Source organism: Bos taurus, chromosome X (genome assembly GCF_002263795.3).
Source record: "Bos taurus isolate L1 Dominette 01449 registration number 42190680 breed Hereford chromosome X, ARS-UCD2.0, whole genome shotgun sequence".
NCBI lineage: Eukaryota > Metazoa > Chordata > Mammalia > Artiodactyla > Bovidae > Bos > Bos taurus.
Window position 1 is genome coordinate 130,970,201 of NC_037357.1, and position 25,147 is coordinate 130,995,347.

Genomic DNA, 25,147 nt, shown 5'->3' on the forward strand with positions numbered 1-25,147 from the left:
GTGTTAGAAGATTCCTATCTCAGTTTATTTAAAGTGTCCTGAGAGCCTTCCACTTCCATCTCGCCTCAGAAGATCGGTTTATAAACAATGTCACACAATCTCGTCAGTATCCCTCGATGCTGGGCAGTATGAGGGGGTCCATTCATCTAACAGATACAGCTTCATTTGGAAAACTTCACAAGACCCCTTTGCCCTAGATTCACCATGGAAGTAGAACTCTTGTGGGCTTCGAAGAAGACTGTTCACCCTATTTTAACATCACATAAAATACATTTTCTGACACCCCTTTACGAATATGACATAACATTATTTACATCTATGCTGAAACTAAACCAATAAACCAAGCACATTTTAAAAACTGTTCTACTTTTGACCTAATGATCCTGTTACCTTGGTTGATGATTTGAAAATTCAGTAATGAATCACTCAGTCAGGTATGAAAAATTAGTGAACTGCATGTTTCTGTATCCATGCGATTACGTTTAGAAAAGTATTCACCACTTAAAATGAACTCAGCAACGGCATGTTGATCTCCTTGATTATGGAATATCAATGTGTTAGTTATTTTGAAAGGAAACAAAAATGCAACACTTGGTTAGAGCAGTAGTAATAGGACTGTTTCATTCAGCGTCTGCATTCTGAACGTTAGCAGAACAGACAAGTAGGTGTCTGTTTACAGAGCCTGGTGATTTACATTAGAGGTCAGTGTCAACAGCACTTTCAAGGTGATTGGGTCAGCTTGTGTTTCTGCTCTGAAATGGCCCATGGGAAGCCCTTCCTCTGCAGAGTGAGGTCTCAGAATTGCGCAGCCTCCTGACGGAGCCCGGGTGAGCGAGTCACTTACCTGACTAAGTCGATGACTCGCTCCCTTGGTGCGGCACTGACTGCCTCATCGTTGATCATTACAATCTGATCTCCCGGGATCAGCTTGCCTTCAGACGGGCCACCTGGCGACAAAGGAGAGTAAAGAGCAGGTGAGAAGCCCAGTGGTCATCCGTCCATGTGTAGCCTCGGCTCCTAGTCATGACTTCTTGTGAGCAATGGATGTTATCAGCAAAAACAAACCCCACCCACACATGGGTGTTCACTTCAATATCCTTGCCAACATTAGACAGAACTGGAGAGGTGGTGGGAGCTTTGGGGAAGCACCCAAGGCCCAGGGTGCACCCGGGCTGATGAAATCAGAAGCTCTGGAGGTGGGATTCAGGAATCAACATGGCTCTTAAACTTTCCAGGCAAGGTGGAGACTGGTAATGCTTCCCATACTTTAACAGGCATATGAATCATGTGGGAATGTGTTGCCCTGCAGACTGACTCTGTAGGTGAGGAAGACAGCAGGGGGACAGATGGCCTGTCCTAAAAGGTCCTGGTGGCTGCTAAGGCTGCCGGCCAGCTGCCCACACTCCGAGTGTCAGGGCCCTTAGAAGAAGGTATTTCCCCAACAGGTAGCTGGTCAGCAGGGCTGATGCCTGGCAGCCGAAGTTTCGACCACCTGAGCACACCTGGATTTGAACACAGCTACATTTGCTTCCTCTGTACAACAGGGAGACGGCACTCTGTGGGGGCCTGGAAGACAGCTGAACACGAGGGTGCCAGGAAGGACCTGTGGGATTCGACTTTGTGTTATGGGTTTTGGGGAAGAGGGTTCAAGGAAGCAGGGCTTTGCTCTCAGCAACTGGGGGGAATTCTATTATGAGCATTTAATACGTATTGCCTGACTGGTGGGAGGAAGGAAGCTGGCTTTGGTAAGAAGCTGTGGTCCACCATGACTGCTGGGAAATGAGGGCGTTGGGTTGTTTCTATGGTTTGGACTGTGTCGGGATGTTTGTGGTGGGGCTCACATGTGATTGCAGAGGATTTGTCATCCATCACAGCCTCTTTCAATTGTTTTTCCAAGGAGCAAATAGAGAACAAATATTTGTTGAGCATTTATTGCGTACCAGGCAACAGGCTAAGTGCTTTAACTAGTAACCTCACTGAATGCTATAATCCCTTCCATATAATGACATGACTGAGGTTTACACAAGGGAAAGAATTGCCTGGAAGGGTTGGACTGGGTCTCAGCTTAGGTCTGTGAATGCTTCCATGTTCAAGGTGGCCAGCATCTCTTTTGAACTTCCTCCTCTAACTCAAAAACTGGTCACTGACAGGTCTCTTGACACACAAACTTAAGGACATAGCTGCATGAAGCACACATTTGTACTAAATAAAACTTGAAAGCAAATACTTTGATAATATGAATTGCCTTCACATGTCTAATGGAATTATCCCCTAAATACTGATCTGGTGCTATATGGTACTGGAATTTTAATTTTTTTTCCAGAGGTCTATCTGGGTAATAGGTACAACTGAAAGGTTATTTTACAAACGTTGTCAATTCATGTAGTGATTGAAATGGACACAACACTCAGAACATGGAACTCAAAGTAATTCAGCTGTTGTCTACCCACCAGACATTTGGCATACGTCTCTCAATCTGGAAGAGACATTTGTCTCCTTTCTGTGGAGTGAGATAGAAGGGAGAACCTTTACGTGGCCCTGTATTAGTGATAGAAAATACTCACTTCCAGATGTGGGAACTGAGATTCAGTGTTCGCACACAAAAGGAATTCTGAAAGTCACTTGAGGGACTTTTAATGATGACTGGATTACATAAGAGCAAGTCACTCAAATTCAAAGAAATGGTTAGAAGTCAAATGCTGTTCAAACACAGAAAAATCTCCAAAGTAACTGTTTGCAGAATGGATGTTAACTAATGTGATGAGAAAACCATATGCAGATGAACAAGACTTAGCCTTACATTTGACCTATGTTTTTTGATCACATGGAAATACTCTTTCTTAAGCAAGAATTATAGGAGGAAGCAATATACAGTGCCTTCCGGAACATGAAGTGGGGGAATACTTCAGAGGGCTCTCATGCCCTTTACTCTGAAGGCTGGCTGGTCTACTATAGAATAATCTGATCTTACCATTGGAATCACTTGACTTCAATAGAGTTATTTTATGAGAGATACAATTTGTATGACTGCATTTTAATTCTTAAAAATGACTGGAAACAGTGCTCTTTGACTTTAGTTTTCCCTTTTTCTACTCTTCTCAAAATTGTCTTAAAGTAGGTAAGAGTGTAGGAAAGTTGAGGGCAAGGAAGGGAAGAGGCTAAAGGAACAGTAAGTCAGTAAAAGAAAATGAAAAACCAAACCCGAATCTCCAGTTAGCACTGAGGAGGACATATACATTGGAGAATTCTACAGAGATGTTTAGTGTCCCGCTATTACAAAACTGCATATCCAATGGGACCCCGTTGAGGAAAAAATGTGTGTGCACACACACATACATACATATAGTACTATGTATATGTTTATATATGAATGATACATAATACATGCAAATGTATAAACAGAATGGTCTTACTATATGTATGCTCTCCATGTATATCTTAATAATGGTTAACAGTAGTTGGAACTCAGGTGATTTTTTAAAAACCTTTATCCTCTTACTACCTACATTTTCTTTTAAGAAGAGTATATGGATTATTTCATTATTATAAAATAAAAAAAATCTCTTTTATTTTGAGAATAAAATTCTCAAGTGCATCGAGTTCAACAACTATAATCTATAGCTAATAAAATAAAAAGCTCAGCAGACAAAGTATGAAGCTGTGTGATGAAGCAGTGGTAGGAGTGAACAGGAAACTTACTCTTCTCTGCACAAGTCTAAAGAGGTTGACTGTATCTGCAGTCCTTGCCCTGGGCCATATTGTGTCAAAATGAGGAAAAATGAAATCCACTTTAATGATCTATACTAGCCCACTAGTTGGCTTTCATTCCCCCTAACTGACAGACTCAACTGGCCGAATATTTTAGAGTTTAACATTAACAGATATTAATCTGGCATCCTTCCAATGCATTTTGTTCCCTCCCTATGGTCCTCCTTATCCAAAGGACGTAGAGAAGTTACATCACCCTGAAATGGAGGGGAGTTAACACGGAAGCTAAAAACAACCTAATAAGAGCAGAGGCAGGATTCAAGTCCATCAAACCCAGGCAGTCTGATGCCAGAGTCTGCACTCTTGACTACAGCATTTTCCTTTTGAACTCTGTTACTGATTTGAAAAATACTGGAGAATAACAGCATAGAAGATACTTTCCTTTTATCTGAAAATAAATCCAGTACAAGTTCATTAAAATAAGTATATAAATATACATAATTAATAAATAATAGAAAGAGCATGGTTTCTGGCAAAGGCAGCCCACATCAGGCAATGATACTACAGTCCATTATATTCAACTGTGTTGACAGTGGGACATCTCTACACTGAGAATGACTGAGACCAAGTACATTCATTATCTGATCCTATGAGAGAATTTAAGAGATTTGCCACACACTGTATCAGTTAGAGTTGACTCATTGGAAAAGACTCTGATGCTGGGAGGGATTGGGGGCAAGAGGAGAAGGGGACGACAGAGGATGAGATGGCTGGATGGCATCACTGACTTGATGGACGTGAGTCTGAGTGAACTCTGGGAGTTGGTGATGGACAGGGAGGCCTGGCGTGCTGTGATTCATGGGGTCACGAAGAGTTGGACAGGACTGAGTGACTGATCTGATCTGATCTGATCTGTATCAGTTAGCATTTACAGTATAACAAGACATCCCCAAACTCAGTAGGGTTTCCTTTCATGCATATGGGTCTTTAGAATGTGGATTGGCTGATCAAGGGCAAAGTTAGCTGGGCAGTTGTGCTGTACACTGAAGGTAGTTTGTAACTTAGCTCTCAGCTGCAGGCTGGTTGCCTTACAGGTTCATTTAGGAGCTCAGGATGAAGGGGCAGCAGCCACTTCAGGGAAACTCTTCTTACGTCTATGGCAGAAACCCAAGAAACAAGCTCAACTAGGCAAGCGCATTTCAAGCCTTTGCTTATGTCATCTTTATGTCATCATCTAATATGACACTGGCCAAAGTCAATCATCTGGTTCAACCCAATAGCTATGGGGTAGCGAAATATCTTCTGCCTCTAGTGGAAAGAGAGGGGAGTACATTTTTGCAAAAGAATGCAACCACGCCCAAAGACCTAAATCCTAGAGAAACTTACCGACAATTTTGTGGTAAGGAGTTTGTCCGGAGCTGACTGAAAACAGCACAATGCCTGCCTCTTAATACATGCATTCATACATTAAGAAGTGGGTCATCTCCATGGTAACAAATGATGGATGGGTGTTTTGCTAAGTCTGGCAATATGATGGATTTGGAAGTTTAAAAGCTCGTTTGCAGAGCCATTTTTGTACCTCTGCTGGTCTGGCTTTATCCAGATGCTGGGAAAACTTAACTAGACTTCACAGACTGAGACGGAACAGTATGAAACTTATGAAATGGAACAGTGGTCGTGCTGGCATGGGGTGGCAAAAGGTCCTGGAGACCAAGCAGCGGGGTTGGGTGCTTACCTGGTGTTACTGAGCGGACGACCACGGGCTTCTCACTCCCTGCCACGAAACCAAACCCCAGCACAGGGTCCCGCCTCATCTCCACCCTCCGTGGGGCTGGAGGGATGACTGGGCAGCTCTCCAGCCGAGGGTCATCAAATGGGATTGCTTGTGTCATGTGACTGTGGGCAAAGCACACACAAGAGAGAAGAGGCATCAGTGTATGAGTTTCAGGTCACAGCACCTTCTCTAGCTGCAAAACCGTCTATTCTCTGTTGGGGAGAGAGCAGGGAAGACGTGGGGAGATGCACTGCCATGCTTCTTCCTTGAGCGCCCCAGGCCCACATCTGCTTCAGGCCTTTGTATTGGCTATTCCTCACCCTGAAATCCTTGTCCTGCAGATATGTGTGTGGCCCAGCCTCATCTCTCTCAAGTCTGTGCTTAAATGTGGAGCTTAAAGAGGACTATCCTGGTTACACACGCACACTTAAAATCGCAGCCCTGTCTCCCCCTTTTCCCTCTTCTATTTTTTTTTTTTTTCTGTTGTTGTTCCACAGCACTAATCACTTGTTAACATGTTATGGAACCTACTTAATCATTCTGTTCTCCACACCAGAATGTAAGCCTCATGAAGCCAAGGGATTTTGTTTCATTCTCTGATTTATCCCAGATGCCTAGAATAATGCCTGACACATAGTGGACTCTCAATAAATAACTGAATTACCGAGTAGAGAAAAAGACAACTGTTTATCAAATTATAGCTCATCTGCTGAGAAAGAATCTCAGAATATTCTGGACCTTTAGTGGGTAACACGTATGGCTTCTGACTCCAGTGAAATTGAAGTGATGGGGATCATTTGGGTGGCAATGGGTTATCCTGGTATCAAATACAGTCCCCCTTTTCAAAGCTGAGGAATTAACTCTTGGTGTTTCTATTCCAGAAAAACATTCAAATGATTTAAATGCTTTTGTTAACACCTAAACTTTGGAAGGCTTATCGATAATCTAAACTTGAAATCTGTACAGCTTTCAAAAATTTTCAAAATGCTTCCATAAACAGCTCATTTGATCCACAAAACAACCTTAAGCATGAAAGAGCAGAACAGGTATTATTATCTGCATTGTGCAGGGAGGAAACTGAGAATGGTGGCTTATTGTCACTCAGGGCCCATGTGCCAGAGAGTCAGGTCAAAAATCAGCTCCTGTAAGTCTTCACTCATGCACATCATCCAAGGCAGACTTCAACGGAGAAGAGTTATTAGTGTGAACACTAGAAATCTCCTTAAATATGTAAGCCAAGATTATTTCAGTGACACAGACTTAATTCAATTTTTCTCTCTCTAATCTTCTTCAATAAGGAAAAGAAGATCATTTTAAAATACCTTGAAAAGATGCTACTCTACACACCATCTGGACAATGTATTGTTTAAATGTAATCAAGAAGGAAAGAGAAGGAGGAACCCTGTGGTCCTTCAGTATAATTCGTAAGAGTTGAGAAAAATCAATGAAAACCCTCTTTTTGGCATATATCACTGGCTAGGAAAATAGAAGTTTAAAATCCCTTTGAAACAGAAAGGAAGGAAATGTCTTTTCGATCCAGCAGTTGGTGATCTGCAACACCAGCAAAAAGAGAAGTGTTAGTCACAAACTAACCCATTGCGGGTCATGTGCTGACACTCATCTGTTACCTCCTTTCATCTTCACAAAGCCCACTGATAGAAGGAGTTGGACCCCACCACCTCCTCTTTGTAAATGCCCAAAGAGGAAGAAGAACTGGGCCAGGATCACACTCTTCTCAGGTGTAAAGCCAGGTGCTATTCACATCAGGTCTTCTGATTCTAAGCATCATGTGCTTGACCAGCTACATCATTGGCAAGGACAGTGCAGAAGGAGAACGCGGGGCCCTCCTTCCACCAGGACTGAGAACTTCAGGACAGCAGAAGGTGAAACCCAGTCCAGGGTCCAGTGTGACTGCAGCATCACATGCCCATGAGTTTGGCCTTGGTAGGGTGCTATCTCCAATGTCTCACTGGAGTGGTGGCCTCCACAGCAGTACCTGAGGCAGATGGTCCCTTGCCTTCCTGGTGCTGGCCCCGCACTCCACTGAGGCAGGGGTTGCTTCCCTGCACCCCCTGGCTCACGGCCATGCCTAGCCACCAGGCTGGCTCGCTCTGGGGGCACCCGCTGACAGTAATCCTGGTTGATGGGCTCATCTACCGCCCTCTATCTGGTTACCCTGGTCTCCGCTGCCTGCAGGCCCTCCTCCACGGAGGGCTGGAGATGGACATTGCTGGAGCACCTGGGTATTTCTTCAGACCCGGTCCCTTGCTGGACTTACACCTTTGTGCTCAGGATGTAGTGGCAGCAAGGCAGCCACCAGCTACAGCAGCCTCCTGCAGCCATTGGCTGGAGCCACAGTGGGCCCCTGGCTAAGCAAGAGTCCATGGGTGAGCAACAGGTCAACCAGTGACTGCTAGTGGCCCCACTCAGCTATTGGTCGGTTCCACAGTAAGCTCCTCCCCCAACTGAGGGAACAATCGTAACTGTCAATCAGGGAACTTTAGTGGTCCTGCTCAGCTATCAGTTGGTTCCACAGTAAGCGCCTCTCCCCAGTGAGGGAACAGTGGTAACTGTCAAGCAGGGAGCTTTAGTGGCCTGGCTCAGCCATTGGTCGGTGCCACACTGGGCTCCACTCCCTCCTTCTGACATAAAAGGAACCTGAATTATGACTGAAGGAAAGTGGTTTTTTGAGGTGCTCATATGCCATCTTCTCAGTCTTCCAGCTTTCAGATTAAAGTTATTTCTTGCTCCAATAACTCGTCTCCCAGGCCGGAAACAGGCGTGGCTGTTTGTGCCTGTGGGTGAGTGGGGTTACCTGGGGGTCACGGACACTGTGCTGTTCTCTTGTGTCCTCTGTAAGAGGGCTCCATCTCAGAGTGTAACAAGAGAGAAGAACAAACCCAACTCCATATTGGATCTGTATCTTTAGCTCTAACCCTTGTGCTCTGTTGTCTCTGCTTAGTCAAGCGGCCTCTGCACCTTTGTAAAAGAACATTGCCTTGTTCAAGGTTTATAGGAACATTGTAACCAGACCTATGTAAGAAGAAAGAATACTGACACCAAGAAGTTTGTAACAACCAGCCACACCCCTATTCCCTCTAGTATAAAAGAATTCTAACTCAGGTAATATGGGACTTCTGGACATCTTCTTGTTCACCATCTAGTTCACCATCTTCTTGGTTTGCTAGCTTTCTCAATGAAGCTGCTATTCCTTGTCCCCAAAACTTGTCCCTTGATTTGCTGGCCTGTTGTGTGGCGATCAGTTTGAGCTTGGGTTCAGTAACATGAGTGTGCTGTACTCTAGCTACATTTTGAAATGCGTCTCTCCTTTTATCCCCAGGGGGAAGAAAGGAAAAAAATGGAGAGGAAATACACATTCTTTGGCCCTGAGCTCCAAGTTTGCAACAGAATCCACAGAAGACATATTCTAAATGATGAAGAGGTCGCAGAGGTGACTTAGCTTTCTAATAGTCCTAAGAGTTGTGTTACAGAGAATCAAATTCTGGCTGGCATAACTCAGTTCCAAGCGTAGAGTGGGACTAGGGAAGATGAGTCCCCATGTTGCTGCCAGCACTGTGAGAAGCTTCCAGCACTGTGAGAAGCTTCTAGCAGTGGTGCCCAAACTTTACTGCATATTAGAATCATCTGGAGAACATTAAATATCCCTAATGCCCAGGTTTCACCCCAGACTAACTATATGAGAATATCTAAGGGTGAAAGCCAGGATCACTTTTCAAAAAAGATTTCCCAGGGGATTCCAAAGTGTAGCAATGTTTAGGGATCATTCATCTGTGCAGGGAAGGGTATGTTCTAGTACCTTCTAGATAACAGGAAAAGGGGCCACAACTAATGTCCCTAACAACCTCCCATAGCATCCACTGCAAATGTAAGTTAAAATATTTACAGCATCTCTAGAAAGATCATCTTCTTTCCACTTACATGATTAAGTAAGTCTCCAATTTTTAATTCATCATTCACTTAATAAGTACTAAAATATTATTTTATTAATATCTGACATTTATTAAACACTAATTTCATGCTAAGCCTTTTTCAAGATGCTTTCCATATGTTAGCTCATTTAATTCTCCAAAACAACTCTAAAATGCCTTCATTTATTCATTTCGTTAACAAATGTTTATTGTACGCCCACTGGCTTCTCAGTTCTGGGGACACAACAGGAATGAAAGCAGAATGAAAAATACGTTCACTCTAGTGGGCAGAGACAGGGAATAAACTAATGGATAAGACATATGGCTTATCAGGTCATTATAAGCACTAAGGAGAAAAATAATGCAGGGAGGAAGGCTACAGAGCTGGTGGGTGAGGGTATTGCCAAGTTATACTAGGCATCAGAAAATGATTGGAGGAGGTACATTTCAGCAGTGCAAAGGTCCTAAGGAGAAGTGAGAGCAGCCAGTGGTAGGGGGGAGGTGGAGGCAGTGAGGGGAGTGGTAAAGAACTGATGAGTGGTCGAAGATGACACAGGTTCTAAGAAGAACTCTCTCTGTCTTTCATTCTGAGTAAAAGAGGAAGCAGTTGGAAGGTTCTGAATGGAGATGATGTACCAAATACCATACTGAGAACAGACCATAGGGCACCCCGATGAGCAGGGAGGGCATTTCAGGTCCCACTGCATCAGTCCTGACAAATTATCACGGTGCCCTGGAACAGGGTGGGGGCAGATATGGCAAGATATCCTTTGACTTTTAACATATTTGGAAGCCACTTTGACAGAGGAGGATTGGGCTCCTACTTTGGAGCATTCTTCCTGCACACATAGGAGGGTCCCAGTGAGGATGGACCTATGAGCCCATTATCTAATGCAGGTCCCGAGTCCTGATGTACCCAAATTGCAGGAGACATTTACTCTTTAAGGAGCTACAGGAAACACACAAATGCTCAGGTATAGGCCAATAGGGGAACTGGTATGCTAGTCTGGGTATGAGACTCTGGAACCAGACCCTGTGAGTTCAAATCCTGGCCCTACCATTATCTAGCAGTGTCATGCAGACAAATAACTTCATCATCCTGTACCTCAGTTTCCTTCTCGAGGATAATAAAGGATAAGAAAGGTGATAATAAAGGAAACAATCTCATCAGATCACTGATGAAATTAAATGAATGAACAAATGTCAAGCACTTTGCAAACTCTCTCACATGTGGGAAGCACTCAAAAAGCATCCACTGTTATTTTCATCTCTTGAGTGCAATGAACAAAGAGGCATAGATTTCAGACATTACGAACTCATTCAATCTTAAAATATGAAAACAAACTCAATGTTTCAATTGCCTATAGCCCAATGCTCAGTGAGATACCTCACAAATCCTAAGCTCTGAGGCCTTCAATTTGAAGAATCGTATCAAATGCAATGACAGTAAACACAAATATACATTGACATGCATGAAGTAAAACAATATCAGAATACAGAAGAAGAAAATCTAGGCTCCTCTAGCAACTGAATCAATATTAGTAAGTTTTCCTCCTCTGTGTTTCAAAGACTGTTAAGTGACCTTGGAGTGAATGAGTGAGACTTAGGAGCAGGCCCTTTCATCCCACAGAGGATCTGCCCTCAGTCCCTAATACCTCCCCACCCCAATAAAGTTTGAAACTTACAAGCAGGTGTGTATTTGGTGATTGGTGCCTGTTCTAGTATTTTCTCTTTTATTATTATTTTTAATTCTATTTGTTTTGCTTGAACTTAGTGGATAACCTTCCACTGTTATTATCATTTTCTTGCTAAATAGGTTATATTTTCAGAATACATTATCTATAAATAATCAACCCCTGTCTCTTTTCCAGTTAAGAATGGATTCACACTAAAATGTTCCCCCATGAAACATCATTTTGCCCTTTGTGTTATGGAAGTATATTTTGGCTCTCTCCCTGCAATAGTTTTTATAAAGATGCTTGAGTTCTTTTACAATGAGCTGAAAAAGCAACATCTTTTTACCTGCTGAACATGCTTCAGTGAATTCTGATGCTGAGCCTTGAGGAATACAAATGATGAGCTACACAAACTTTCAGCCCCTGCCCCAATCTTCTCCAAAAAACACACGCAAATAAGCTAGACATCTCTGACCTAAAAATCCATAGTGTATTAACTGAGATGGAAAATGTGTCCACTGAGATTAAATGAACAATCTTCCTGTTTTTGACAGATTCATTTCAAAAGGAATGATAGGAATTCTGGTGCCTAACTTCTCAGAACAAAAGGAAAGGGCTTTCTTTGAACTCAAGAAGCTTTTCTTCCTCAGCAGAAATAAAAGACTGATACATCTAAAGTATCACAAAGAACTACTTTGACTAGTAAAATGTGCCCTGTAAGAAAACCTATTAATACAGTAATTTCAGTTTTCCATTCACTTATTAGAGCCAGTGAAGTCCTTTATTGGAATACGTGCTGAGCAGAAAGATCTTGGAAGAAGCAAAATTAGAAGCCATTACCTTTGGTGGGGAGTTAAAGAATATAGAAAGATGGCGGCAGGTGGGATCCCTAGGAAGTTAAGATTGGAATGAAAAGGAGTATAAATAAACACATGTGCCTCAGTTGCAATTGAGAAGGTCATTGTTCGTATTACCTTTCAGGGATGGCAACTGTGATTCCATGAGAGCATTAAGCATCAACATATAATATTCCCATCTAGGTAGCACTGGTCTGGGGTGGAGACAGAGGCATTCTTGATTTGCCACCGGATGCGATTTGCCACTGGACGCCACAGTGCTTTCACGGCCTTCCCACTGGACGCATGACACACTTCTCCACCTCTTGACTCTGTTAACATCTCATTGCCCAAAGCATGTCACATGGTTGAGCCCAGAATGACAAACAAAACACACCTGTGTGGGTGGAAATGCGCTCTTGCTTTTCTCTTGTCACCATGAGAAGACATTCTCAAGGTCTCTGTCTCCCCTTCAGCTTGGGCTCTGGAATGGACACATGTGGAACAGACCAGAACTGGAACCTCAGTGAGGAGCCAAGTGAAACACAGCTGCCCCTCAGCCTAGATCAGCCAGCTGAATGAAGAGTAACAAATGATGATTGTTTTATGACACCGACTTTGGGGGACGTTTGTTATGCACCAAAAGTTCACTCATACTATCTGTAGTTTGTGTTTTCAGTAGTATTTAAAAACTCTGAAATACCACATCCAAAAAGGATGCTCTCTACCAACCCTATTCTCCATATCACTGATGGCTAAATATATCACATATTACAAACATTATAGACACTTCCAAAGGAAACTTCTCCCCTCAATATCCCAGTTGACATGCTGGCATAGGCACTTCCTGCTCTGTTCTGCATGACTTTCTCATATCTGACTGGACTTGAGTAGTGGTGGCTCCCAAGCCAACATTCCAGAAGCCCTGTTGTGACCTGTGAGGGGCCCTAATAAGCAAGGCTCTGAGCAAAAGTGCTGAGCCAGACCAACTAGAGTTCCCCAGAATACAGATGTCAGTAGGAAGGAAAAAGAAAGCAGAAGTGTGAATTATTGAAGTTGATAGGTTACAACTCAGAGGGGATCATGAGGTAGATTAGACCCCAGGATATGTCTCCAGTAAGTCAAAATTAGGATGGTGTGTGCAAAATAACACACTGAAATGAATTTTTGCTTTCTTCTCATTGAGGTTTTTTCTCTTCCATAACTAGTAAGGTAGACAGGCTTCATTCAGTCCCTTGCCTTAGGGAAGATGCATTTACAAGGGCCCAGACCAAAAGCTGACACCAGAAACCCTCTCTCTTGACTTGTTTCCTTAAAGTCTGAGCAACTTGGCTTAGGAGTCAAGGGCAGAGGACCCCTGTGAGGTGGCAGAAAGTTCAGGAGAGCAGCTTGGTGGTAAGTCTAGCAAAGCACCAAGATCCATAGGCTAGCAAAGCACCAAGATCCATAAGCTGAGCCTAAAGAAATGTCAGAGTCGGTGAACTTCAGGGGACCATGATGGCTTGGAATACAGTATCTTGGGACTGAAGACCACAAAAAGGCCTGCTGGAATTTCTGCTCTGCAGAGATTTCAGGGACTTCCGAATATTCCACATGATTATATTCGAATTGCTAATCAGCAGAAATCTAATATGACAACACACATGAGTTGAAGGATAAGATTTATACTGGCTATGTGAGTAAACAGCATCTTGAGGGAAAGGTGAAAGGAGAATTGAAAGACAAGTGATGCCACTGGAGAGAAACCATACTGTGGAGTGATGTCAAGCTAGGAAATTCAGGAAGTATTGCTAATGAGGGTCCTAAAACTTCTCTGAATCTGGAACTCCCTCCTAGAGCTGCTTCTCATGAGGCTAGGAGGCTCTACCACACTGCATTTCCATTCTCATACATCCATGGGATTCCATGTCTTTTAGGATATAATGTATTTTTATACTCGACTACCCCCAGTTCCTTTAAAAAAAAAAAAAATCTGGACAACCCTCTGTCTTCTGGAATGAAAAGAGCCCAAACAATCCCACCCCTGGAGGTGAGTAAAATTTAATATAAACACATATAACCAGACATGATGTGTTTCCAGGTCACATAACACAGTGAGTCTCAGGCTTTTTGCCTTCATGAATATATATGCAGATTATGAGTTCAGGGGAACTTAACTTTCCCTAATCAATTCCACAAGCCACTGTCAGTCAATTCCCACAATATGTCAGGAGCATTTAAAGATTTAGAACTGTTTAGTCAAGCTTGGAAACTTACATAGTACTTGAAAAGCCAAGAGAATCCAGAATCCTTACTTAAACTTGTTTGAGAATTTTAGGAGGGTTTGAAAAAAAAAATGGGGTTTTTCCTTAAAGGGTAGATAAAAGATGAAAAAATTCAATTCTTTTCAAATTAATTTATAGATTTTATGCCATCAAATAAAGATAACTCATGAGTTCTTTTAAAGAATTCAACAAAGAGAATTCTAAATTTTATATGATAATATAAAAGACACTCTGAACAAGAAAACTACTCTAGCTGTAGAACCCTACAGGATACTGAGACACTGGGACAAATAAAGGTAAGTATAAAATGATGGAGTAGCAGCTTTGACTACAACAAAACAAAGGTTCCAGGGTAAATTTAGATATAAATGCCTGCTTGAGAGAATTCAGTGCAAGCTTTGGCACTAAAGAAAGTGAAGTACTTTAGCATGTTAACAATATGGTTGCTTTCAAAACAAAACCATTAAGTGCAGTAGAGTGACTATGAAAATCTTTGTCCTACTCAGGGGTAACTGCCTGGTAACAGTGAACTAAAAGAGTTGTCTCTTCAGAATAAAGGGGGTATTATAATACTGAATGAGAAAGTAGCTTATTTTTTAAAAGAAACTTGGATTGTGGTAAGAATATAGGGAAACAGATGTTTGCAAATGATTCTAGCATTATGTGCTTGTTTTATTGAAAATTATGCAAATATGTATCTATCAAGACAGCAGCCTTTGAAAACCTGAATATGAATTTTTCTAACCTGTTTAAAAAACCTCCAAATGAAGCATTTCAGTGGACTCATTTGTGAAAATATGATAAATGGCAACATCTTCCATTTTGTTTGTGAGAACAGCTGAAGGACATCAAGGAATACAGAAGCTTTCCAGCTGAATTTCAACAAAATCCCTTGCATGGATGGAAATGAAAAACAGTATTTCCTGATCTAATAAGCAAGCTGGTGAAACACTTTGTCCATTTGTCTCTTCTTATGTTTCTATAGTTCCCTCTTTTCTCCACTGACAGTGATTGAAACCAAGGAAAGAAATAGGCTGAACTTGCAGCCAAACCTTCAAAATTTATCCAATGAAGCGGTAAACCAAAATGCTCAAACACCCTGAATGACTTTGTTGTCATTTAAAATATTAAATACTTGTTAATGCAGCGGTAGTAGCAAAAATGATTAAATGATTACAAGTCATTAAAATGTGTATTTCATCTTCATCTCATTTTAACATCTATTCCTTATGGCCACATATATATTATATATACATAACATGAATACCACAGAAGGCAATGGCACCCCACTCCAGTACTCTTGCCTGGAAAATCCCATGGACTGAGGAGCCTGGTAGGCTGCAGTCCATGGGGTCGTGAAGAGTCAGACACGACTGAGCCACTTCACTTTCACTTTTCACTTTGCTGCACTGGAGAAGGAAATGGCACCCTACTCCAGTATTCTTGCCTGGAGAATCCCAGGGATGGCGGAGCCTAGTGGGCTGCCGTCTATGGGGTCGCACAGAGTTGGACATGACTGAAGCGACTTAGCAGCAGCAGTAGCAGCAACATGAATACATGAATATATATTAAGGGGCTATGTGTTTAAAACTTTTTTACTAATAGGCATACAAAAGCTACAAATGTGGACATTTCTGTTCTGTGTGATCTAGGGGGTTCCTGACTTATGGTGTGGCTCTAAAAGGTGTTCTATATACTCAATGATTTGAGAGAATAGCATTGAAACATGTATATTCTCACATGTGAAACAGATTACCAGTCCAGGTTTGATGCATGAGACAGGGTGCTCAGGGCTGGTACACTGGGATGACCCTGAGGGATGGGATGGGGAAGGAGGTGGGAGGGGGGTTCAGGATGGGGGACACATGTACACCCATGGTGGATTCATGTCAATGTATGGCAAAAACCACTACAATATTGTAAAGTAAAGTGGAGAGTGAAAAAGTCGGCTTAAAGCTCAACATTCAGAAAACGAAGATCATGGCATCCGGTCCCATCACTTCATGGGAAACAGATGGGGAAACAGTGGAAACAGTGTCAGACTTTATTTTTTGGGGCTCCAAAATCACTGCAGATGGTGACTGCAGCCATGAAATTAAAAGACGCTTACTCCTTGGAAAGAAAGTTATGACCAACCTAGATATCATATTCAAAAGCAGAGACATTACTTTGCTAACAAAGGTTCGTCTAGTCAAGGCTATGGTTTTTCCTGTGGTCATGTATGGATGTGAGAGTTGGACTGTGAAGAAGGCTGAGCGCCAAAGGATGCTTTTGAACTGTGGTGTTGGAGAAGACTCTTGAGAGTCCCTTGGACTGCAAGGAGATCCAACCAGTCCATTCTGAAGGAGATCAGCCCTGGGATTTCTTTGGAAGGAATGATGCTGAAGCTGAAACTCCAGTACTTTGGACACCTCATGTGAAGAGCTGACTCATTGGAAAAGACTCTGATGCTGGGAGGGATTGGGGGCAGGAGGAGAAGGGGACGACAGAGGATGAGATGGCTGGATGGCATCACTGACTCCATGGACGTGAGTCTGGGTGAACTCCGGGAGTTGGTGATGGACAGGGAGGCCTGGCATGCTGTGATTCATGGGGTTGCAAAGAGTAGGACACAACTGAGCGACTGAACTGAACTGAACTGAATTAGCCTCCATTTAAAATAAATAAATTAATACAAAAAAAAAGGTAAAAGGTGTTCTATATACTCAAACAGAATGGACAGAATCACCGATATCCCAAAGCTGCTCACAGCTCTTGAAAAGTCAGGCTCTCACATTCAGAAACATTCAGCAGCATTTTTAGAAACCGAAAAAGGAAGTTGGAATGCTGTTGATGGGAAATGGTGCCTTTCCACCCAGTTTATCTGATCCTACCCCAGGCACCAACATGAGACAGAGTGGCTGGCCCTGGGTTTGAGTGCCTAAGGCACAGACAAGGTGATGGTTCTGGCATGTGCTCTTGCTTTGGGCTCCACTAGATTGAACCCTTTGGGGTTTGGAAATCTAACCATCCCAAATCGAAGATGTCATGGATATCTGTTCCTTACAGAGCATGAAGTATTGCATGGCTGGGCAGACCTTTTCTTCTTGATAGATTACCTTTTTTATTCTTTTTTTATATATCTATAGGAAAATATATTTTTGAACAAAAGACTTGATAACAATGAGCTAAGCCTCTCTCAAACATGTTAAAATCATTACTTTAGGTCTGAGAGTTTGTCTCCATCAAACTGGATTCTACCCATATTTTAGTGTAGTACATGGTGGGTGGTGAAGACACAGGAGGCCCCCTCCCCATCCCAAGGGGTGGTTGTATATCCCTGTGATCTATGCATATTTGAAATTTTATTTTATAAGTTTGTACTTAGAAAGTGAAAACAATCCCATGGTTCTTTTAAATTCAAACTATAAGAATGGTATAACAGAAACCCTGATCTAAGACAATATTTTAAAACATGAATTGATTTTAATAAGATATTTTTAGAGAGACGATTAGGCACACTTTATAAATTTCATGATTTTCTAATCTTTATACAAAGGATTTCAAAAAGCGATTAAGTGGTAAGGGCTCACTTTGATGACTAAGAACTTATGATGGAAGTTAAAAGGCACTGGTAAGGAAATCACAGACTCAAAGGTTTAAGCCAATAGTCCTGTGTTAATTAAAAACTTGTGACCTCTTAATCTTTTCTTCATTAAAATAATCATTCTTACCCACTACTTAGAGCATTTAGTTTTCTTAGACATAAAACTACATGACTGCTTAGGGTTACACATCTGTTCTGTTCTGGGTTGGGTTTGTTTGCTTGTGTTCCCCTTGTTCTAAGCCCCATTACAAGGAAACAGAACCTCAGCCCCACATCCCCTAGATCCACACCTGGCTCCTTTTCTATGAGCTCTGTGTGTTGGGATCCTGCTCCTGTGGAAGGCAGTAGGTGGGTTGCTGCTCTCTGGTTTCCATTGGTTTCAACCAATGGAGGTGCCTGTAGCGGAAAGCAAAGAGGAGGACAAAGAGATCAGGGTATTTCACTCTCCTGCTCCCTCCTTGGTTTGGTCCAGGTCTGAAGTGACTTCAGCCACTCTGATCACTGTTCCTGTCACATCAGGCCCCTTGCACAGCTCCAAGGTCACACCATGCTCCATGGCAGGCCTCTTGAGCCTCGTGATGATAACAGGTTCCAGCTGCTGCAACTCCCTGGGTGCCTCCATGACACTTGTTGGTTTCCTTATCTGAGCCCACATCCATCCATTTCCTGCCAGAGCCATGCATCAAGCCTCTCTCTTCCATGAAGCAACCTTGTAAGTCCCAGGAAACAAACTCTGTCTCTGGCATGGCACTAACAAGGAGTCTCCTTGTGCTGGCTTCCAGTGATCAATGTAATTCTAGCTTCTTTTTTGATTCTTAGCTGTGAGATAATAAACATCTCTGATGTGAGAGAAGCATTGAGATCAATTGTAGGGGATTCCCTGGTGGCTCATATGGTAAAGAGTCTGCCTGCAATGCAAGATACCCAGATTCAATCCCTGGGTCGGGAAGATTCACCTGGAGAAGGAAATGGCAACCCACTCCAGTATTCGTGCCTGGAAAATCCCATGGATGGAGAAGCCTGGCAGGCTACAGTCCATGGGGTCGCAAAGAGTTGGACACGATGGAGCGACTTCTATTTCTTTCACTTTCTTTGAGATCAATTATTCAACTGATATTTAATTATAAGATAGCAACCATATGTGTATTTACACCAGTGCTTCTCAAAAACAAACAAAAACAAAAAACCTTCTAGAATTACTTATGAAATAAACATTCTTTCTGAATGAAACATATTTTCTGAATATAAACCTTTAAAGACAATGAAGACACTGAACTGATGTGCTGACCACTGTGGAATCCATTTCAATTTGCCTAATTTGACTGAGATGCAAGCTCTTTTTATCTTGAGGTATGCTCTCTTTGTCTCTCTGTCAAAGTGTTCTGAGTAAACTTTTATCTTTGGTCAGCATTACATAGAGTCAAATTTGCAAGACAGAGAATATCACTGAATTTGAGAGCTGGATGATCCTGACTAATGTTTTTATGTTTTAGAAGAGTCGATATGCTCATTTGAAGATTTCATCTACCATTTTCCTTCAAGTTGGCAGAAGGACTTTTCAAATTCAGTTAACATCAGTCTCTTTTGTTATTTATGCTGGATCAAATCTATCAACCATTTATTCAACGACTATTTAACAGAAGCTTTCTATCTGACTGTGCCCAGAATATGGCTATGTTTCAGACCAACAAGCTTATATTACAGTGCAGGCATCATCAAACTACAGTCCATGGGTTCCAAATGTGATTTCTGCCTGATTTAGTAAATAAAGTTTTATTGGAACACAGTCATACCCATTTATTTATGCATTGTAGCTGTTTCCATGCTATCATGGCAGACTTTAGTAGTTGTGACAGAGACTGGCCCACAAAATCTAAAATAACTACTATCCGGTCCTTTACAGAACAAAATTGCTAACACCCCTACCAATGGAAGGACTGAGACAATAAAAATAAAATAAATATGAACTATATCATGTACTGTCAGAGGCTGGTAGTTTTTATGAAGAAAAATATAGTAGGATAGAGAATAAAAGGGAGTGGATTGTTTCAACAAGATGGGAGTGGAGGCCTCTCTAAGGAGGCTATTTCTGAGATTTGAATGAAGTGGGGAACTAACCTGGGAAGGTACTAATGAGAAAAATATCTTAGGCAGAATAAATAGATGCATAATGAGACCTTGAGAGAAGAGTCTCAAGGTGATTGTTTTAATCAAGCATTCATGCCTTTAAGAAAGCTTTCATGAGCATCAATTTACTATGAAGTTCTCCTTGGTTCTATGCTTTCAAAGAAATTCACAGCCATTAAAGAAATCCCAACCCTGTAAGAGGAGCCAGATAGATAAAGACTTGAGTATAACAGATTGCTGACTTCCCTAGTGGCTTAGTGGCAAAGAATCCATCTGCCAGTGCAGGAGACCTGGGTTCAATCCATGGGTAGGGAAGATCCCCTGGAGGAGGGCATGGCAACCCACTCTAGTATTCTTGCCTGGAGAATCCAATGGACAGAAAAGCCTGGCAGGCTACAGTCCATAGGGTTGCAAAGAGTCGAACACGACTGAAGTGGCTTAGCATGCATGCATGCATAAGAGATTGCTAGAGGCAAATGTGATGGAAGGGTTCACTCCATACTTCAGGGGGACAGTTCATGAGAGTGATCAGGGTACCTCAAGGGCAGTGAATGGGGACCAGGAAAGACTTCACACAGAAGATACCCATGAAGTGAGTCTATAGATATGAAGTGGTGACTACCAACAGGAATGGAACTATACTCCCATCCAAGGGAAGAGTAAGCAAAGCCATAGAGACATAAAAGAAACTGGTGTTGGGACAGCTGTGAGTGTGGCTTGTTGGATAATGGGGGAGAGTGTTTAGGAGACAGCACAGTATCTAGGAGATAGAAGGTTACAGAGGAAAACTACAAGCCGTGTTAGAATGCTGCCCAGTATCAGCCAGACACCTTTATGTAAGCAAGAGCATGTCCTTCCTGGAAAGGTCAGAGGCTCTAAAATCTATCACATGATTAGGATCTGGTATGCAATGGGTTGAGGGAATAAAAATCCTGAAATTCTCTCCACATTCTAGGAGATGAAAGTAAGAAATCTTAGAAAATAAGATAAACATAGTTCTTAAATATTAACTTGAACACACATATTATTAATTTTATTAATGAATCAGAGTATTATTCATTTTGAAGGCTATAGTTCAAAGGACCACAAAATTTAAAAAGGACTCAGACTGAAACATTTTTCCAGTCATGTTTTCAGCCTTAGCAAATGAGATGCAATACATCAAGGATCTATTAGGGCTTGTATAAATTAATGTCCAAAATAGGTCCCACTAATTCAAGATCAAATTTATCCTTCAAGGACTCAGTTCTATTTGTCAATACCACCACAGAAAACCATTTCAACAATTAGTCTTTTATCAACATCTAGTTCATCTACTCAGAGAGATTTTTGTCATCATTAAAGACGATGAATTTAGCGCCAACAAAATGCTTATTGACTGTGTCTTATGAATCTAATTGTAGGATCTAAAAGGGTAAAATGTTTGTCAGTTTCCTTAAAGCTGCAAAATCTCTACAGCTAGACTGGTAATCAATTACTTTAATTGAGTTCAATTCAATGTGTTTAAGAGATGACTTTTATGTTAATGACACTCTAATGTGTCAGAGGCAATAACAGTCAAGTCACATCCTTGAGTTGATTGAGATGCTGAGCAGAGCTGGTGGCTCTCAACCTCGCCTCACAACAACTCTAGGTATGCATTACCCCCAAGACCACTCAATCTTAGATTGAGATTTACTGCTGATTAAAAATTTAAAAGGTAGGTAATCTAGGCAGGTAGCCACATAATGAACACTCAGAATGATATGCATTGTTTGGCAATAATCAATATGAACCGTGTGAGATCTGGGGGAGTGTAGGTTAATGGGAATTGAATTTGAGAGAAGGCTTTTGTGCTTTAGTCGCTAAGTTGTGTCCGACTCTTGTGAACCCATGGACTGTAGCCTGCTAGGCTCCTTTGCCCATGGGATTCTCCAGGCAAGAACACTGGAGTGGGTTGCCATTTCCTAGAGAAGTCTATAGAATACTTCAAATACCACTAGGGGAACTTACGGAGACTTCATTTGTACAACCACATTAGAAAAAAAATTAGCTGCAACCCCAAGCTTTTTTATTCTCAGCCCTGACTTCAGAGCTGCTGGGTAGGAACTAGGAGCACAGATCTTGAGATCGTGTCAATGGTCCTTCCGTGACAGTTGGTGTGTGGTCCTGTGGTTTCAGGACTGCCTTCCAGCTAGACTAGAGGTGCTAGTGAGCAAGCTCAACCTCACCCGGAAAGCACTGGGAGGAAACCAGAGGATTTCATTGCTCAGAACCCATTCAAGCAAGGAAGGCCTTCCATTTCAGTAGGTAGGAGAGAAAAATCACTGAGAGTAAAATGATCAGTATCTTCCAAGGTAATGATTTCCCCCCCACCTGACTCTATTTCAAAACAAAAATATTAAACTAAATAAAGAGTGTGAAACAGCGTTATGATCAGGCTTAAGCTAATTCACTTCAGTTGTGTCTGACTCTATGCATCCCCATGGACTGCAGCCTGCCAAGCTCCTCTGTCCATGGGGTTCTCCAGGCAAGAATACTGAAGTGAGTTAGTTGCCATGTCCTCCTCCAGGGGATCTTTCCGACCCAGGGATTGAACCTGCACCTCCTGCACTGAAGGCATATTCTTTACCACCTGAGCCATCTTTCCATGATACCTACTTCGATGCTTAAAAATATTTCATTTTTTCAGACCCAACTTAGATGATAATGTAAATTATCCTTTAATTCTTTCCATTAGTCTAGTATTATTGAGGAATTTGCATTTTTAAAAGGCATTCGAGGTGATTCTGGTACAAGGTTCAGGATTACATTTTGAAAAGCCCTGGCTCAGTGGGAGACATCCAAGGAGGGAGCTGAAGAGATGAAACAGGCAACCTCATATATCTTGTACTTTGCAGCCCCCTCTCACTGGTGGGACTGTCAATCATGTTAATTCCCAGTGACTTTCTTGAGAATCTGAGTTCCCAGATGGAGAAGCATTTATGGGAGGCAACAGCAATTCTTGATGACAAATAATTTGATGACTTGAATAAACATTTGCCATTATGTGGGTATGAATGCAGACTTCCGTTGAGGGTTGGAAAGCATATAGATTAAAGGCACTTGTTTTAAAACTCGTATGTTCCACTGTTGAGAACTGATGTACCATCGTTTGTGGACAAAGGAAACAGCTCTTCATTGTTTCATTTTAATTTCCGGTGTTGCTCGCACACAGACTAGTGGTACTGGGACTTGGGAACATTCCTACCCGAACATCTGGAGTGCAAGCCAAGTTTATTTTATAGACCTTTACTATGGCAATTTGCATTTCCCTTTGTCTCAGTAAGAGAATTTTAGGGAAAATTTTACTTCATTTTATATTGTTAGATTCACTGGAATAAGCTCAAAATAGCTCAAGCTTTCAGAGGCCATGCATGCTTAACGGCGTATTGAAATTTTTAAAGAGCTCAATTATTTTCCAGAATAATTAACATGTGTCAGCAGTATCCATTTTACTAGATGCAGATTTCTTATGATCATAATTGATGTTTAACAAAATATGGAACATAGGCATTTTCAATGACATATATTTAGCAATTTTATGCATGCCTAATTAACTTGTCACAATAGTATTCATTTAATTCAATTTAACTGAAAGGTACTTTCAACCTTTATTAGTGTGACACTTATTTTCTGGGCCACACAAACCACAGGGGAAAGAAATCAAAGACCCAAGATAAAACTCTGGGAGATTTTGCCCCAATCCCTCCCTACTTTTAAAAAAGGACTTTAAAACTTTATGATCATCTCTCTTCCTCACAAGTGGTTTCCATTCTCTTCAATAATTTATTTACCTAAGTTTTAAGTCCTATTTTTAAAATCAGGCACTGTGCTAGGCTCTAAAGAAAAAAACCAGCACCATCATAGCAGCAGGTGCTGCTAACATGCACTAAGCTTGCCAAACACTGTTCTCAATTATATTGATATACATGCATTACTACATTTATTTTCACAACAAACTTTAGAGTATTCTTATCAATCATAGTTGAGGACACTGAGGAACAGAGTGGTAACATTCAAGATAAGAAACTAGAAAATTAAAGGCCATATTTAGAATCTTGGAGTAGGAACGGCATTTCTCAATAAAATGTGAAATCTAGAAGCTCCAAGGAAAATACAAACAGGTCCAACTACATAGTAATTTAAAGAGGTGAAAACATAAATTTGTAAGACAACACACTGGAAGAAAACATTTGCAAGATATAGAAAAAATATATAATATACATAAGAGATAAAGAGCTTGCACAGTTAAGAAAAAAAAGGTAACCCAATAAAACAAAAATGGTGAAGTACATAATCAATGTGTGTGTGTGCCTCCTTAGTCACATCTGACTCTTTGTGACCCCATGGACTGTAGCCCTCCAGTCTCCTCTATCCATGGGATTCTCCAGGCAAGGATGTTGGAGTGGGTTATCATTCCCCTCTCCAGGGGATTTTCCCGACCCAGGGATCAACCCCAGGTCTCCTACACTGGCAGGTGGATTCTTTACCACTAAGCCAACTGGGAAGCATATGATCAGGCACATGACTAAAAATAATGATTTACCATTTATTTTCCCTTAAACTGTAAGGTGGTATACAACTGTTTCTGAAGGGTCATCATAAGTTTTGAAAATTTCAATGCTTATGATACGTGTCTTAGCAATCTCATTTCTAAGCCTATATCTTACATAATAACTGGGTAGAGCTATGTACCCAAGGATGTGCACTGCAGCATTGTATTAGGGAGAAAAAGAAGAAAGAAATATGGGAATAAAGGAGTTCTCTTGGAAAATAAATATATAATTTCATAGTTAATTCAACAGAATGCTTGAAGAATGAATTTTTTTTTAAATCACAGAAAGTTGAACAAAAAGACAAAACGTTGACAACAGAAAAGAAAAACAATTGCAGATGATTAATTCAAAATACCCAATATGCAATTGATAAGAATTCCTAAAGTAGGTGTTAACTCTTCTCAAAATGTTAAAAAAAAATTCTAAAATAGAAAAAAAAGGGAGAAAAGGAATTACCAAATAAATGAATCTCAATAGTTTCTAAGCTAAATGACCTGAGATTTTAGCCTGAGAGCCCTTGCTACTGCTAAGTCACTTCAGTCGTGTCCGACTCTGTGTGACCCCATAGATGGCAGCCCACCAGGCTCTCCTGTCCCTGGGATTCCCCAGGCAAGAACACTGGAGTGGGTTGCCATTTCCTTCTCCAATGCATGAAAGTGAAAAGTGAAAG

At 41.5% G+C, this 25,147-nt stretch overlaps 1 protein-coding gene across 2 annotated transcripts in view; it reads right to left on the reverse strand.

The window, feature by feature from the left end:
• The window catches only part of FRMPD4 (FERM and PDZ domain containing 4), a 205,550-nt gene that overhangs the window by 106,705 nt on the left and 73,698 nt on the right, over positions 1-25,147 (reverse strand). For both annotated transcript variants that reach the window (XM_002700439.5, XM_059883901.1), the window contains exons 2-3: positions 5,444-5,604; positions 845-947 (exon numbers count right to left, since the gene is read on the reverse strand). In XM_002700439.5, the coding sequence (XP_002700485.3) occupies positions 845-947; positions 5,444-5,604 (264 nt within the window). The remainder of the gene's footprint in view (positions 1-844; positions 948-5,443; positions 5,605-25,147) is intronic.